Here is a 15,660-nt window from a genome sequence, read left to right as displayed (position 1 = left end):
ATAATGCATAGAGTAATCTCCTCCAACAATATCTGTATTTGGTCTAGGCAGCAAGTGGTGCAGCTCTGTATCATAAGAACTGAAGTCATAAGCACCAAGCCAACGTGCCTATGGACCAACAGAATCTTGAAGTAGGACAGCCAGTGAAAACATCAAACAAAGCACCTGATTCTCAGCCTTCTGATTCCTTTTTTAAAACCCAGACGCCTCCTTGTTAGCTTCATCACTGGCCTGTAACGCCCCAGCTTGCAATCTGTGGGCAGTCCTTCTTACTAGACAGCAGAGAATTTAGATTGAACTGAATTTCAGAAAGGCAGTATGTTAGATCAAAAATAGTGCATTCCTGAGCAACAAAGTAGGGGCTAAAGACAAACAGATTAATTCCTAAAGAACAAAGTTAATTTCTCCTTTCCAGATTACAGAAAGGACTAATGTGAAACGGGATAAGCAGAATGCAGGAAATTATCTGCAAATTAGCACAGGACGCCACACAAGAACGGTTTCCATTCTAGAAACTGTCCAAACTAAGGCAACACAGCAAGGCTGTGTCCTATGCTACAACATACCTGATCTCCTCCAGGAGCGCTGTTTGGGAAAGCTGACACAGCAGATATTCCTCTCTTCGTCTGGACACACAGTTACACAGCATGAAGATGACCAAATCCATGAGCTTTGTGCATTTGCTTTTAGGCATCTGAAAAATTCAGCTTGCTAACTATCCTGGGCTAGTCTACAACAAGAAGAAAAATGCTTCATGCATGCATCCACAAAGGCCAGCGCCACAAAGAATTACGATGCTGCAACGCTGCAGCGCACTGCCAAGACTGCACCGGCACAGGGAAGCCTCTATGACAGGAGGTGTGCTCTAGGAGCAGCACGAGAAGCTGCGTACCTGAAGGAAGTAGAAAAGATGTTGACAGGCTTCCAGCTTTCTTCCCCCCCCCTTCTCTTTGCTCAAAGCTTTCAAGTCTCCCTTTTGCTTGTTCAGCGTCATCATGTCAGAGCTGCTTCTTGTTCTCCTTAGAAAGCTTTTTGCTGTGAGAAATGACATCCTGCAAAGGACAGAGAGGGACAGATTCCACGCTTACACATTCCAAAGTAAGCAACACTGGAAAAAGTTGCACCAGAGAGGCTGCTTTCTTACATGTAGAAAAGACAGAGGTAAGGTACGTCTGGGCTGATGAAGAGGAATGTCATTTGTTGGAGTAGGGAGTTCTCCATGCTGTCCCCAAATTCCTGAGTTTGTTGAGAACCCTAGGAGGACTGACCACTCTGAGCAGTGATTACTATCAGAGCTGGTAGCGTCCTGACGATGCTTGAAAACCCCTTTCTTTCTGAACTGAGCTTCAAGCCCCAACACCTGTTTTCTATTTTGCTGCCTCACTGCCTCTACATACTCAGAACGATGGCACTTGTCGCTGCCAGCACCAGCCTGAGAGTTGGAGAACTGAAGAAGTGAAGTTCAGAACTGAACTTCACTGCCACAGCTCAGAATGCCACTCCAGGTTAAGCCTAGCGCCGTGCTATTCAGAGCAAAGGAAAAGGAGACCAGATCTCCAGCTTGAATGAAAAAAGGAACCGCTGCATCAGCGATGTCACTGAGCTTTGGTGAAATTAATCATCAGCAAAGTGACAGAGGGGGCCTCCATCAGCCAACCAACACCAAGCAGCCAGAGTACTTTTCCTGCTCTGAAATCTCCTCCACCCTCTGCTACAGCATCCAAAGTGTGAGAAATTAAGGTGTGCAAGTTCATGACCAATGTAACCACAAGTGAACAACAAAACAATTCTCAAGGCCTTCCACCATTCAGTCTGCTGCCTTCATTGGGTCAGCGCAGTTTGGTGTGAGTTTTCCTTTATGCTCCTTTGTTTGCTTTTAAAATGCTTCAGATCTTGTCCCTTTTCCTTCTACAACCATCTTCTAGGGATACATGCTAAGTAAGTGTAACAGAGTATGAATTCAGTGGGAGGAAAACCGCCGAGTCTGGAGGAACATTCTCCAGCAAGTCTGAGCAAGTGAGATCCGAGGCCAGGAACTCTGCACTGACTAACTGCCACTGGCCTCAATTCATTCTGTTCATCTCCTAATAGTACACTTTGATCCTGCAGCATTATTTTGTTCTTCCACTAGCAGCCATTTTGCTGTCCATTAAACTGAAATCATTTTCAAGTTGCTGATTGTACAGTGAAGCTTACAACTTCCTCGCAGAGTTACATCAGCTCAAGGTCCTCCTGAAGATGTTGGTCAGTGATTTGAGCAAGTGGACAGATTTCCGAACCATACCCATTGGTGGGTTTTCAGCATTAAGTAAAAATAAGTGACCAAACTTCAGAAAATAGATTATTACCTTGAGAATCATAGAACTGCTCATGTTGGAAAAGGCCTTAAAGATCAAGTCCTAACACAACCTAACCATACTACCCTACCTCTAACAACCCTCTGCTAAATCACGTCCCTGAGCACCGCATCCAGATGGTTTTTAAAAGCATTCAGGGATGGTGACCCAACCACCTCCCCGGGGACCCTATTCCAGTGCTTAACAGCCCTTTCTGTATAGAAGTTTCTTCCCGATATCAAACCTACACTTACCCTGGCACAACTTGAGGCCATTTCCCCTCATCCTGTCACCTGTCACCACTGAGAAGAGACCAGCCCCGCTCTCACTGTAAGCACCTTACAAGTATTGGAAGAGCAATCAGGTCTCCCCTCAGCCTCCTCTTCCCCAGACTGAACAGCCCCAGTTCCTTCAGTCTCTCCTCGTAGGCCATATTCTCCAAGCCCTTCACAGCCTTGTTGCCCTTCTTTGGACCTGCTGCAGCACCTGCATGTCCTTTCCATACTGAAGTGCACAAAACTGAACACAGTACTCAAGGTGAGACCTCACCAGTGCTGAGCACAGGGGCAGGATGACTTCCCCAGTCCTGCTCACCACACCATTCCTGATAAAAGCCAGGAGCCATTGGCCTTCTTGGCCACATGGACACACTGCTGGCTCATACTCAGCCAGCCGTCCATCAGCACACCAAGGTCCCTTTCCATCAGGCAGCTTTTCAGCCACTCCTCCCCAAGCCTGTAGGGTTGCCTGGAGTTGTTGTGACCAAAATGCAGGACCTGACACCTGGCCCTCTTGAAACTCATACAGTTTACCTTGGCCCATTGATCCATTCCATCCAGGTCCCTCTGTTGAGCTTTTCTCCCCTCTGGCAGATCAACACTCCCTCCCAACCGGGTGCCATATGTAGACTTACTGAGAGTGAACTCAACCCCCTCATCAAGATCATTAATAACGATACTAAACAGAAGCGGCCTCAGGTAGGCAGAGACCTCCAGCAAGAGAAGCCCTCACCTCCACTGCCAACCCTTAAACGAGGTCTGGGAAGAGGTGGATCCTGGCTCCGCTCCTTCCAGTCACTCAGATACACTGCTTGCACCTGAGCTCTCCTGTTAGCCTTGCCTTCCCACCAGGTGCTCAAATCACTGTTTCAGGCCATAACTTAGCATTTCCGCTACATAAACTTCATATTGTCCTATTTCCAAAACACCAAATGAGATAGTGAAATGACAGGTGAACATTTCTCAGATGTGCTTTCTCTCTCTCTCTCTCTCTTTCTCTCTCTCTGTTCTGCTTGAGAAGAAATTATTGCTCATATATCATTAAGAGAAGTAACTTACACAAAGATTTTTTGGGAGAAGGAAATGCCTTTCAGTAATCCACAAAATGAGAAGATATCTAATTGTGTGGCAACTCTTTGTGTTGAACAAAACTAGTCAATAAGTGTGCATATAGAGAGCAACTGGCAATTTTCTAACCAAATTAAAGGATTTCATACCTGGATGTGCCTGACTGCTGGAACTTCCTTCTTCAAAAAACTCACTCTGGAGACAAATTCCTGACAAACAAGACAGCCTCAACAGCAAGCCTGAAGCTTCACAATCAGGTTCTCATTGGACAGCCACAAATGCTCTTGGTTGTATGCCATAGTGACTCCAAACACTGTGCTCTGGATTAGCACTATGGTACGAAAAAGACAGGAAGAGAGAACAGAGATGCAAGAAATGGGATGTTATACAGTGGTTTCTGTATGGTGCTCAAGAGGAACTTACAAGACGTCTTCTAATAGACGGCAACACCACAGTCCTTTATCCAACAGAATAAATTTTGTGAAATAAGACAGAGGTTTGACATGCAAAGGTAGGTGACACACAGCAAAATAACTTTAAAAGCTTGTTTAACAGTGCTATTGTGGTGAAACACTATCTCTTAAAGTTGTGATAAGAACTGAAATGGTGGCAACTTCATCTTTAGAGAAAAAGAGCATGTACTCTGTATCTCCTGCCATGACAACTCTGTCACTGTGCACAAATTCAGACCGAGCATTCCATCCTCCCTCTTTGGTCTCCTGGTTATAACAATGACAGCCTCCTCTCACCCAGTGTTTCACCTATTCACTGCCATTGCTTTTCAAAAACAGAAACTGCAGCATGTTGAAAAAAAGACAGATGTCTGTCCTTCCCATATAAAAATGCTGCAATAAGGAAATACATTCACAGAGGTGCCTTCCTCCAAGCAAGAAAAGGAACACGTGAGACCCAGTGAACTACCACAAGAACTACCTAAACACAACACATTCTACAAGTGGGGAATGTTTTACTGTTAACTTTTTTTTTTTTTTTTTAAACATAAAGACTTTAGTTTACAAGGCAGCCTCAATTTCCTGTAACACAAGATTCCAACAAGACACCCCATAATGCACAAGACTTCTCCCTAGAGGCTTTTTTTCTCTCTGGTTTCCATTATACATGCAACAATCTTGAACTTACTGCACTAATATTTAGTTATTTGAGGTTCACCTGTTGCCATATTTCCTCTCTTCTGCCGACTCTCGCTGCTTTGTCTCCACATTCTGGAGTGACTGGAGTGATCAGATCACTGCTCAAAAGCCAGATGGAATGTTTGGAAATATCTGACAAGTAATAAAGAACATAGGAGGCAAAAATATATACTTCAATTAATCTATATTCATCCTACATCAGAGAATCACAAAACGGTTTAGGTTAGAAGGAACCTCTGGGGGTCATCTGGCCAAACCTGCTCAAGCAGGGACATGCTGAATACTGTGGATAGTGCAGGCCTCTACTTATCATAAACAACAAAGGAGAATGACACGAGGTACAGGAAAGGATGACAGGAGGTACAAACCACTCACTTTACAAAACAGACACAGAAGCTACAAAACTTGGTTTCCCCTATCACAGAAACTTTATTATCTTCACATTCTGCAGTAAGTCTTAATAGCAATCAAACTAAATTATGAAGTAGAGAGTTTAAGCACACAAAAGTTTCTACTTCTGACAGCACCTGGATACACTAATACTCACCCTTCAGTCAAATACCATGAATACTGTGACCTTGCCCAACTCCATAAATCATCTGGATAGAGTCACACAAAAAAAAAACCACCAAGAGAGGCTCCAGCTCATGAAATTTATTAGCCACAGGTCACAACTGCTAGAAGAATATTCCAGGACTACCTCTGACAACAAACCAGAAACTGAATTTCTTTTGATCAATTACAACAGTTTTCTTAGCAAGTTTTTATCAACATTTGCTTACTTATTAGCTATTCCACTTTCATGCTGACACATTTTAAAAAATAAAGATCTTTGTGTGTCCATTTTATGACACCACAGGCCTCTGGCATGTTACAGCCACAGCTGCAACTCCTGGGACCTGGTTTTGTTCACAAAACGCCCGCATCCTTGAGAAGAATGTCAGAATTACAGAAAGCTTCTGCCACTAAATTCATGACTCAGAGCTGCTTTCCAGTTCACCTGAGTACACCTGGAGTTTCTCACCACCTCAAGCTTATTTACACAAAAATAAGAATCACAGCTGAAACCTTCAACCAATAGAATCAACCAAAATGTTGCTGTGCTTTCTTGAACTTTATGTCAGATTTCTGACTACATATGAACCGCCATCAGAAGTGCTAGAACTAAACTCATTCTCTACAGAGTGTTTGTCTTTCAATCCACAGCTGCAACTAAAATTGCTTTACAGTTGTATTTCACAACTGTTATCTCTAGTAGCATTTCCAGAACAAAACAAGGCACAAAGCAACAAGGCCACATAGCACACAAGGGGAAGGTGGGTTCTTCAGAATCACCAGAGCTGGCCTACAGCCCAGAAATACATTTCTGAAGGAAAAGTGACTGAAGAATCTATTCATCTAGAAAGATTTTGAGGCCACGCAGCGCAATTAAAGAGCAAAACAGCCTCCTAGGCAAGGACCGCCCCCACTTCCCCAGGTGAACAGCAGCTTATGAAAAGGCTCTACAGAAGAAAAGCCTGTCTGAACGCGGGCAACGGCCTTTTCAGCACTCCTCGGGTTAAACTGCACCGAACCTATTTCTGACGGACGTACACAAAGCGACAAAGCTTCTACGAAAGAAACCGCACCGGAACGCAGAGCGAGGAACGGCCCGGGGCCCTCAGCCGCAGATCCCCCGGGTTGGGCGTCCGAAAGGCTCCGGGCCTACTGGTGGGCCCTGGGCGAAGCAGACGCTGCCCAAACCCAGAGACGCCCGCGGCCAATTCAGGGCCCGCTGCGTGCAAGGAACCAGCCAGGTCGCCCCCGGGGTGAGGGCGGAACCGCGCCCAGGCAGCGGCGGCTCTCAGGCCAGCGGGCTCCCGGAAAATCCACCGCGCAGTCCCGGGAGGGTGGAAGCAGGAAGCGCCTTTTTTGGGCCTCGGAAGTACCATAAAAGGCGAGGTGGAAACGCCAAATATGGTGTCCTGCTTCCGGCCGCCACTGAAGCGGCGTTTCCGTTCGGCCTTGGCGGCCCCGTGCCTCCGTGACGCGGCTCAGCCCGCCGCCTGCGGCGGCGCGCTCCCAGCAGTGGCGCGGTGTGCCGCTGCCCGGCCCTGCCCCGGCGGCGCGGTGCCGTTCCGCGAGCAGTCGCTGTGGGTTCCCGCGGCGCCCCCAAGACCAGCTGGGCTGCTGCTAGCGGTGACGCACGTCTTGTTTCTCTGTCACTAATGATCACAGCTGAAGCTAGTCACAGATCACAAACCGCTGAGGTTTAAATCAGCCAAACGAATTTTCTGACAGTGGCCTGTGCTACCCTTAGTGTGCTTCTCGTCCAGCTCCAGCTGGCATTTGCTCACAAGGGGTGAAGTTTCCCAGCTCCTGGCAATGCCTGCTGCTTCTCTGGGAACAGCCTCCTTGGGAGAGAATCCTAACTGTGCTGTGGCCTCCTCAAAAGAAAATTCTCACGCTCCCAATAAAACTAGGGAGTAAACTTCATAAGGCTTGTTCTCTTCAGACCAGTGTGAAGAAAGAGAGCTTCACAGAATATGCACAGAAACCCTGAAATATACTTTCCTGTTACTGGACAAAGGCCACAAAAAGACCAGGCACAGAAGGCCATGTGTTTTCTTTCATTCCTGTCATGCATGTGGACAGACAATTCAAAGTAAAAGTTGCCACAGTTGAGACCAAAATCTAAGGACTGCATTCAAGAGGAACTAGCCAGGGAATTCAGCTTGTTGCACTCCTGAGCCTGTGGACTTGACTTTGGCAAGTATTAGTGTGTGCCATCTGCCACAGAAACTGCTTCCTGTTGAACATCATGCCAGATACAGGCATCAACTCCTGTGTTTGCTTCTCAGCTCCTCACACCTCCAGATATCAAGTAGTTTGTAAAGAACCTACCTGGAAAGACCCCTCCTTTAAATTTGTACTTCTACTTCTCACAGCTGCAAACTCCTCTGAATTCACTCCATAGAGAGCTTGTGCACTCTGAAATATATTTTAAGCCATCAAATAAGGATGCTCTTTCCTTCTACAAACACTAAAACATTTGTACTATAGGCCATCAAGCACATGCACTTCTTATGCCATGCGCTGTGTAACAGAAGAAGCTATGACAATTCTCATCTCCCTGCCTTCCGTCCATCAGCCACATGTACTGAGCTTATTTTATTTTCAGCTGGAAACTATGCCATTGCCTTAACACACCCTTTTTACTACCCAGTAAGGTCTTTGCATATTTGAGATTCTGACTTTTAAGCCTCACCTTCAGCACTGGGAGCATTGTTTTGCTTTCTGGAGAAGCCAGAAAACAGGAATTGTGATTACTTCCAAACAGTAGATGATGCAGCCAATGCAAGGGCATTTGCTGTATCCACACCTTTGACAGCTCTCCTGGACACAGTCAGGAGTGACTGATACTCCTTCCTTTCTTCATGCAGGTACTTCTCCAGGAAACAAATAGCATCCATTACTTCCTAGCAGTCAGGTTTGCTGCAGCTGTCTTCTTATGTGGCAGCTTAAAGGAAAATGTGAAAACTTACATGATTTAATTTTGCTTTTTTATTACATTTTCTGAAGGGTATTGGTACACCAAATATCCCATTTGCAGGAAAGCGCATTCAATGTATTTAGAAGCCAAACAGTCACTTTCATTTTAACAAACACAATTACAAAGTAAAAATAAATCACAAAATAATGAACTGCATGTTCATAACATACAAAAAAATTGCTGCCTACTCAGTAGGTAACTACAACATTCCAACTCCTGAATATACATACTTATAAATTTACATTTTTGTAACAAAAATAGACTTTGAGAAGTGGGATTTTGTTGTTGTTCTTCTTAATTTGTTTCCTATTTGTTTCTGTGGGGTTTTTTTGCTTACATTCTGTCTCCCAGGGCATACTACTGTTCCCTTCCCCACCCATTCCCTGCTTTCTCTTGCATTCTTTGCATAACATCCCTTTTGCTTTAAGGCAAGATGCAAAGCATCTATTCACACAAATGCATGACATCAGCAAGGCTTCACAAAAAGGCACCAAGACTTGTAACTTTAAAAACAAAACTTCTGCCACATTTGAGTGTCTTATCAGGTGTTTTTTACATAACATCACTCTTACATGCTCAAATACAGTAAGTGCTGTACCCTAAGAAGTTTTAAACTCATTACAGCATTGCCACTAAAATAGAATTAACATTTACAAAATATGGCCCTGCAAACTCCAAATAATACAACGTGGATATGCAAAACTTTTTCAACATCAACAGTACCTAAAGGAAAGCAAAACCATGGCACACATACAATTTACATCAGCTATGTGCTTAATTAAAGGTCCTTTCCTCTTAATAAAATACTATCGTTTGTTTATGGGGAAAATTATACTGAACTTATATCCACAGTCCATGCAAATTAAGTTAATCAACAGTGGTGGAAAACTTAAACAGCAGTTTTTTTCAGGCAGCTGAATTTTAAAGAAATATTAGATAGCCTTGCAACATACAGTGTTGGGGGAGTAACTGAAGACTCCATGTCTCATAGTGCCAGTGGAAGAGGTGAACGCTCCTGTTCCAGAAGGTGATCTTAGCAAATCTCAATTGTCCTTGGAGAAAAGGTTGTTGTCATGTCTGAAAGTGCTGAAGTCACCTGTGAGCTGAAATTATTGGTAACCCCAGGAGATGGGAAGGAAGTGGCCACTTGGGTCTGAAACGTGGCAGTGACAGAGGGGTAAGTGGTTGCTATCGATGGGGATGGGAATGCTGTGTGTGCAGGGGAGGGATAGGAAGAGGAAGCAGGGGAGGAATACACTGTGCGCACTGGTGAGGGGTAAGTGGTGGCTACGGAGGAAGAGTAGGACGTAGCCACAGAGGATGAGTAGGCAGCAACAGGGGAAGAAGTAGTTGAGACTGAAGCTGCCTTTTCCACTTTCTTGTCCTTCTGCCTAAGATGGATTTTAGTGTGTCTCTTCCTCTCGTCACTTCTGGCAAACTTTCTGCCACAAATGTCACATGCAAATGGCTTCTCTCCTGTATGTGTGCGGATGTGTGTGGTCAAGTGGTCACTCCTGCTGAAGTTCCGCATGCAAATGCGGCATTGGAAAGGTTTCTGTCCAGTGTGGATGCGAATGTGACGAGTTAGTTCATCAGACCGTGAAAATCGCCGGTCACAGGACTCCACTGGGCAAGCATAGGGCCGTTCATGAGGAGGTGTCTTGCTGGGACGATTAGGGTATTTCCTCATCCTGCTGGGCTTGATCAGCTGGGACTGATAGTTAGTGTTGAGGGTCTTCAACTCCTGAGAGCCAGTCTGTGTGGCAAATGCCTTGATAGTGGACAGCGGTGTGAGGGAAGGCTGCTGTGCTCTGGTCTCAAGGGCTGAGAAGGGCTTCTGATCAGCTGAGATAAGGTTGAGCTCACTCTGTTGCTGAGAGAACAGGTAATCCGGGATCATTGGTACCTGGAAGTTGGTTTTAGCAGTCGGATAAGCTGGAGGTGGATATTGGATGGGGACTCCAGAGGGGCTGGGAAAGGACTGGGTCTGCGGTTCGGGGAAAATATCAGAGGTGGAAGTGGGGAAAGTTGGTGCAGCTGAGTAAATCGGACTGTTCTCACTGGCTTGGACAGAACAGCTCAGGGGAGTGCTCTGTGAAGAGGAAGGAGAAGATGAAGAGGATGTAGAGGTGGGAGGTGCATTAGCCATGCTCACCAGCCCACTGACAAGGCTGAAGAGGGGCTCTGGCCATAAAGAGTTGCTACTGTTTGGGGCCGGCTCTAGGGAGAAGCGCCCCGTGTAGGTAATTGGTGGTAGCCGTGTCGTTTGGTTGGAATAGCTGGTTTCTGGCATGGCTTTCTCGTTGTTCAGGGAGATCTCAGGAAAAGTGTCTGAAAATAGAAGAGAAGTGATTACTTCTAGCAGCCACTGCAGCTCTGGAGCTGCTGCCAGTGCTTCACGAGCCATCCCCACGCAGTGCAGCCCCAGATCTTTGCTTCTGGTTAATTAATAATTGAGTGCAACATATTGCAGCGCCGCTGGCAGGTCTCCAGCAGCAACGAGCCCAGAGCCGCTGACGCACAGCATAGGAGATACCCCCGCGCAGCCGCCGGGTCAGAGGCATCGCTGCGTCTCGGAGCTCCCGTGGGCGCTGCCGCCTCCGCGGTTGACCAGGTCTCCCCTGCCCGCCCGGGCGAGGCTATCACGCTTACCTGCCGCGAGGTGCTCAAAATGTTGCTCGCCGGGCTCCCCGGCCACGCCGAAGCCCGCACTCTCGGGCGCGCCGGAAGGCGCAAGAAACTGTCCCCCGCCACTGAGCAGCATCATCTCCTCCAGTTTGGGATAGTGGCCGTCCATGGCGGGAGGCGAGTGCGGAAAGACGCCGAAGGGGTCGGAGATCTGCAGCGAGGGCAGGAGCTGCATCTCTGCCTTGGCCGCAGCCATGAGGGAGCCGGGTTCGAGCTCCGACGGGTGATGCCGCCGCCGCGGGCCCGATGGATGGGCCGGCTGCGGCGAGGCGGCCGTTGCCTGCTGCCTGCCCTTGCGCCTCGTCCACCCAGCGCTGCCCGCTGGAAGCGATCACCTTCCGCCCACCGGACGGCCCGGGGCTTCCCCCCGCTGCCCGCTGGAAGCGCTCGGCTCCTCGCCCACTCCGGAGCCGCCTCTATATATCGGATCCCACCAGCCGCAGCCCGCCCCGGCCTGACGTACATGGCCATATATGGGAAGCAGGAAGCCCTTATTTGGAGGCGAGCCGGAGGACCCCGCCTGGCGTCAGCGCCTGGCACCGGGGAAAGCCGGGCGGTGGGGGCCCCTCCCGCCCTTGACTGAGAGACCCGCGCCCGCCACGGCCCTCACACCCGCAGCGGCCCGGTGTCCCGCCGCGAGCAGCATCACCTCTGCTATGCCTGCCCTGAGGCCCGCGCCGTCCGGCCCCCGCCTGCCCCGTCCTGCCCGCCGGAAGCCTCGGCCGCCCTTTCCATATAAGGAAGCGGCCATATAAGTCTCGGTTCCGGCGGAGACATCCCTCTCCTTATTTGGCGATTCCGGTCCCGGCGAGGCGGGGTCGGGGAGCCCTGGCGCGGGAGCCGGGTTGCCGCCGGGACGTGCGCGCTCCCGCCCGCCTCCGGGCCGCGAAAGTGCGCGGCTCCGCCACCGGGCGGACAACGCGGAGGCACCGGGGACCTCCCGGGTTGTCTCAGCCCCGCCGTCGGCAGCAGGCTCCAGGCAGGGCTTTCGCTGCCGCCTCGTTCTCGGCTCGCCCTGCTCGCTTCCCCGGTGCCCGTGGAGGGGCCGCGCGCCGGCAGCCGCGATGCGGCGTTTCCCGGGTGCTGGCCGTTCCCTGAAAAGGGAACCTCCGGCACTTCGTAGCTCTGCCGAGATCGAAGGAGCTCTGTACGCCGCCCCGGGCCAGGACTCTCTGCGTCGCCCTCACGCAACGGAGAGCAGGCACCGCACGGCTGAGACACCCGCTGTGCTGTGCGTGCTGTGAAGCGACACCGCTCGGGACTCCGCTCACATTCCCCCAGGGTATAAACCCTGAGGACGCGCCTTGTTACGGCCGCGGCTGCTTGCCGCCCCGCAGCTGGCTCTCACTCTGGCTCCGCACGGAACCGCGGCTGTTTACTAAGGGGCTGAGAGCTTCAGCTTCCGCCCGAAAAGGCGCACAAGAGAACGCTCCGCGGGCAGCAGGGAGGCTCCCGTGTTATAAATAGGCGGTCGACGCGGCCGCCGCCCCGCCCCGCTGCCGGCGCGGGGCTCCCCTGGCGCCGGGCCAAGCGGCACCGGCGACGCAGTGCGGTCGCAGTACGCATGCGCAGTGTGGCGGCGAGGGTTTCCCCGCATTGCGCGGGGTTTCTGTCGGCCCGCGGGCGGGGGGGAGATGTTGCCGCGGGCGAGTCACACCGCGCTCCCCGCTGGGGTATCTGTGCCGGCGTGCTGCGGCCGGCCCGATCGGGTTGCGTTGGGCCTGTGACGCTGCGGGAAGCCTGGCTGCGCCGGTTCCCTACCGCTCCCGTCTCCGTGCTCTGTTAGATCTCGTTTCGCCGCATAGATGGAGGGGTGCGGAGGGCAGTTCGCACGCGCTCGCTTTGGCACGGCCCGCAGCACGGTCCGCAGCGCTACGCGGCCAGCATCAGAGCTGGTGTTTCCCCGCCGAAATCCTGGCGCCGAGCAGCGCGGATGCTGGGGAGCCCTCCTGTGCCACGGGAAGGCAGTTGGGTAACTCACAGCACCAGGCGCTGCTGCCTTTTTGATTTACATTCAAGGTGCGAGCGACAACAAGGCTCAGTCTGCCCACTAATATGGAAGGTTTACACCTCTCTCGTGCACTATTTTATCTGAGTTGCTATTTGTAGAGCTAACTGGTCTGCAAGACTGCATTGCCTCCTCCACTTGTGCGTTCCTACTCCTAAAATCAGCTATGGATTGCAGCCAAGCAGTGCCTCCAGGAAGCGCATGAAAATCTCCTTCTCATCCGCACCCTCTGTCTGAAAGGCAGTTAACATGCATTTGTTCTCTGATATCGACTCTTTAGGGAGATAAATCGCATTGTTTTTCAAATGTCATTTCACCAGTCCAGACCTTTACTTTAAATGTGATTCAGAGATCATCCTTTTCTAACAGATTCAACTTTCTGCTGCAAGACTTTTGAGAAGTCTCATACATGATGATTGCAGCTTGTCTTGGGTTTCCACTAGCACATTGCGGTGTAGAGTCCTGTTAGAAAGGATCATTCTAATGCTATAGGTCTTACGCAGAATCAAGTTTGGAAGTGTCATCTGTAGATCATCTATTCTACTGACCTCCTCAAAACAGGACCAACTACAGCAAGATGAACAGGGCCTTGTCCGATTGAATTTTAAATAACTCCAAGGATGGGGCCTTCACAACTTCTCTGGGCAACCTGTCAAGCATTCAGTCATCTCCATAGGAAAAGAAAAAATAAAAATAACAAAAATCCACACCTTTTATTTTAAATTGTTTTTTATTATTTTTTTTTTCCAGTTTGTCTGCATTGCTTTTCACTAGACACTGCTGAAAAAAATTTGGCTCTGTCTTTTTTATATCCTCTTGTAGGATATTTGTGTGTGCTGATGTCAGTCTCTTCTGAGCCCTCTCTTGTCCAGACTGAAGAGACTTGTCTCTCAGCCACTCCTCATGTAACAGTCTTATAACGTTAAAGACTGGACTACTCAGCGGATAAGGTATTGGTTGGAAGGCCATAGCCAAAGTGATACAGCCAATGGCTCTATTTCCAGATGGAGACCAGTGATGAGTGGTGTCCCCCAAGGGCTCAGTTTTGGGACCAGTACTGTTTAACATCTTAATCAGTTTTACAGATGATGGGATTGAGTGTACCGTCAGCAAGTTCGCAGATGACACCAAGTGCAGTTGATATGGCAAAAGGAATGGATGGCATCCAGAGGAACCTTGACAAAATCAAAAGGTGGGCCAAAATAGACCTAATGATGTTCAGTAAAGCCAATTTAAAAAGTGTTGCTCTTGGGTCACGGCAATCCCGGATACACATAATGACTGGGAGAAGAACTCACTGGGAGCAGCCCTGCCAAGAAGGACTTCAGTGCTTGCGGCCCAGAAGGCCAACAGTATCCTGGGCTGCACCATAAGAGGGGTGGCAGCAGAGCGATGGAGGGGAACGTCCCTGTCTTTGCCCTTATGAGGCCCCACGCAGAGCATTGCATCCAGGTCAGCGGCCCCCAGCACAAGAAAGATGTGGAGCTGTTGGACAGAGTCCAAGAAGAGGGGCACAAAGATGATCTGAGGGCTGGAGCACCTCTCCTGCATTGACCAGACTGAAGGAGCTTGGCTTGTTCAGTCTGGAGAGGAGAGGGCTCCAGGGACACCTCATTACAGCCTTCAAATATATGGGGAGATTATAAATAGGAAGGAAATAAAAATTTCACACAGGTAGATAGTGATAGAACAAAGAGGAATGGTTTTAAACTAAAAGAGGGGAGACTTAGATTAGATATTGGGGAAGTTTTTCGCTGAGAGGGCGGTGAGGTGCTGGAACAGGCTGCCATGCTGATGCTCCATCCCTGGACATGTTCAAGGCCAGTACCTAATCTAGTGCTTGATCTAGAGATTGGCAACCCTGGCCATGGCAGGGTGGTTGGAACTAAATGATCTTTGAGGTCCCTTCCAATGCAAACTGTTCTAGAATATGCTCCTGTCATATAATTGTGCTAGCAGCCCTTTTCTGGAGTTGCTCCAATATGCCCACGTGTGCCGTGTTCTGGGGAAGAGAACTGCTTCAGAACTGCAGACAGAGTTGTATGAACAGCTTGAGCTACATATAAACTATTGTTTAAAAAAACAAAACAAAACTACTTTGCTATGTGACCCCTACCATTCTGGTGAGGCTTTCTGGGTTCACTGAAGCACTGAAGAGACAGCTACATTTGATCAGTTTTTGTTCTCAGAAGTCCTATATGGGGGAAAAAAGGTTTTTGATTGGTAAAACTCAAATTTCAACTATATCTTTCTGATCAATAATCATTATGTTCCCATTACCTTTTTTTTTTTTTTTTTTTTTTTTTTAAAAAATTAAAGAATCTTTTGCATTGCTTTGTTGAGGTTTTATGATATATCAGCTGAGTCATCTTTTCTTTCAAAGATGTTGTGTTTCTCTAGATATGTAGTAATATAACAGCAGTGTTGATAATTTTGCTGGGTCTCTATCTAGTCATTCAAATTCACACGCCTTTGATTTCCGTTATCCCAAACCTCTGATGACCTCATTCATTTCTCTGTTCTATTTCTATTCGGTACTGTATTTAATATTCCAAACTGTGCAAGTTTTCATAGGCACCCCCTTAAAAATTTGTATTAT

The 15,660-nt window shown here is 48.6% G+C and overlaps 1 protein-coding gene and 1 long non-coding RNA gene across 5 annotated transcripts in view; both read right to left on the bottom strand.

Moving 5' to 3' along the window:
• The window catches only part of LOC122164516, an 8,330-nt gene extending 1,700 nt beyond the window's left edge, over positions 1-6,630 (bottom strand). The window contains exons 1-5 of one of the 4 annotated variants that reach the window (XR_006170238.1): positions 6,462-6,629; positions 4,853-4,965; positions 3,832-4,013; positions 893-1,052; positions 567-730 (exon numbers count right to left, since the gene is read on the bottom strand). This is a non-coding gene — a long non-coding RNA (uncharacterized LOC122164516). Of the gene's footprint in view, positions 1-566; positions 731-892; positions 1,053-3,831; positions 4,014-4,822 lie in introns of all 4 variants that reach the window. The other 3 variants (XR_006170240.1, XR_006170239.1, XR_006170237.1) reach the window with 3 other exon arrangements.
• Positions 6,631-8,358: 1,728 nt separating this feature from the next.
• Positions 8,359-11,314, bottom strand: EGR1 (early growth response 1). Its single transcript, XM_042826286.1, has 2 exons — positions 11,018-11,314; positions 8,359-10,696 (listed from the first exon to the last, which is right to left on the bottom strand). The coding sequence occupies exons 1-2, from the start codon at positions 11,247-11,249 to the stop codon at positions 9,399-9,401; spliced, it is 1,530 nt and encodes a 509-aa protein (XP_042682220.1). The 5' UTR covers positions 11,250-11,314; the 3' UTR covers positions 8,359-9,398.
• Between the last annotated feature and the right edge of the window lie 4,346 nt (positions 11,315-15,660).

Source organism: Centrocercus urophasianus, unplaced genomic scaffold (assembly GCF_019232065.1).
Source record: "Centrocercus urophasianus isolate 14NV4802_14NV808 unplaced genomic scaffold, USGS_Curo_1.0 seq_26, whole genome shotgun sequence".
In the NCBI taxonomy this organism is placed as follows: domain Eukaryota; kingdom Metazoa; phylum Chordata; class Aves; order Galliformes; family Phasianidae; genus Centrocercus; species Centrocercus urophasianus.
Note: the sequence above shows the minus strand (reverse complement) of the source record. Positions and strands in the feature narration are given on the sequence as shown.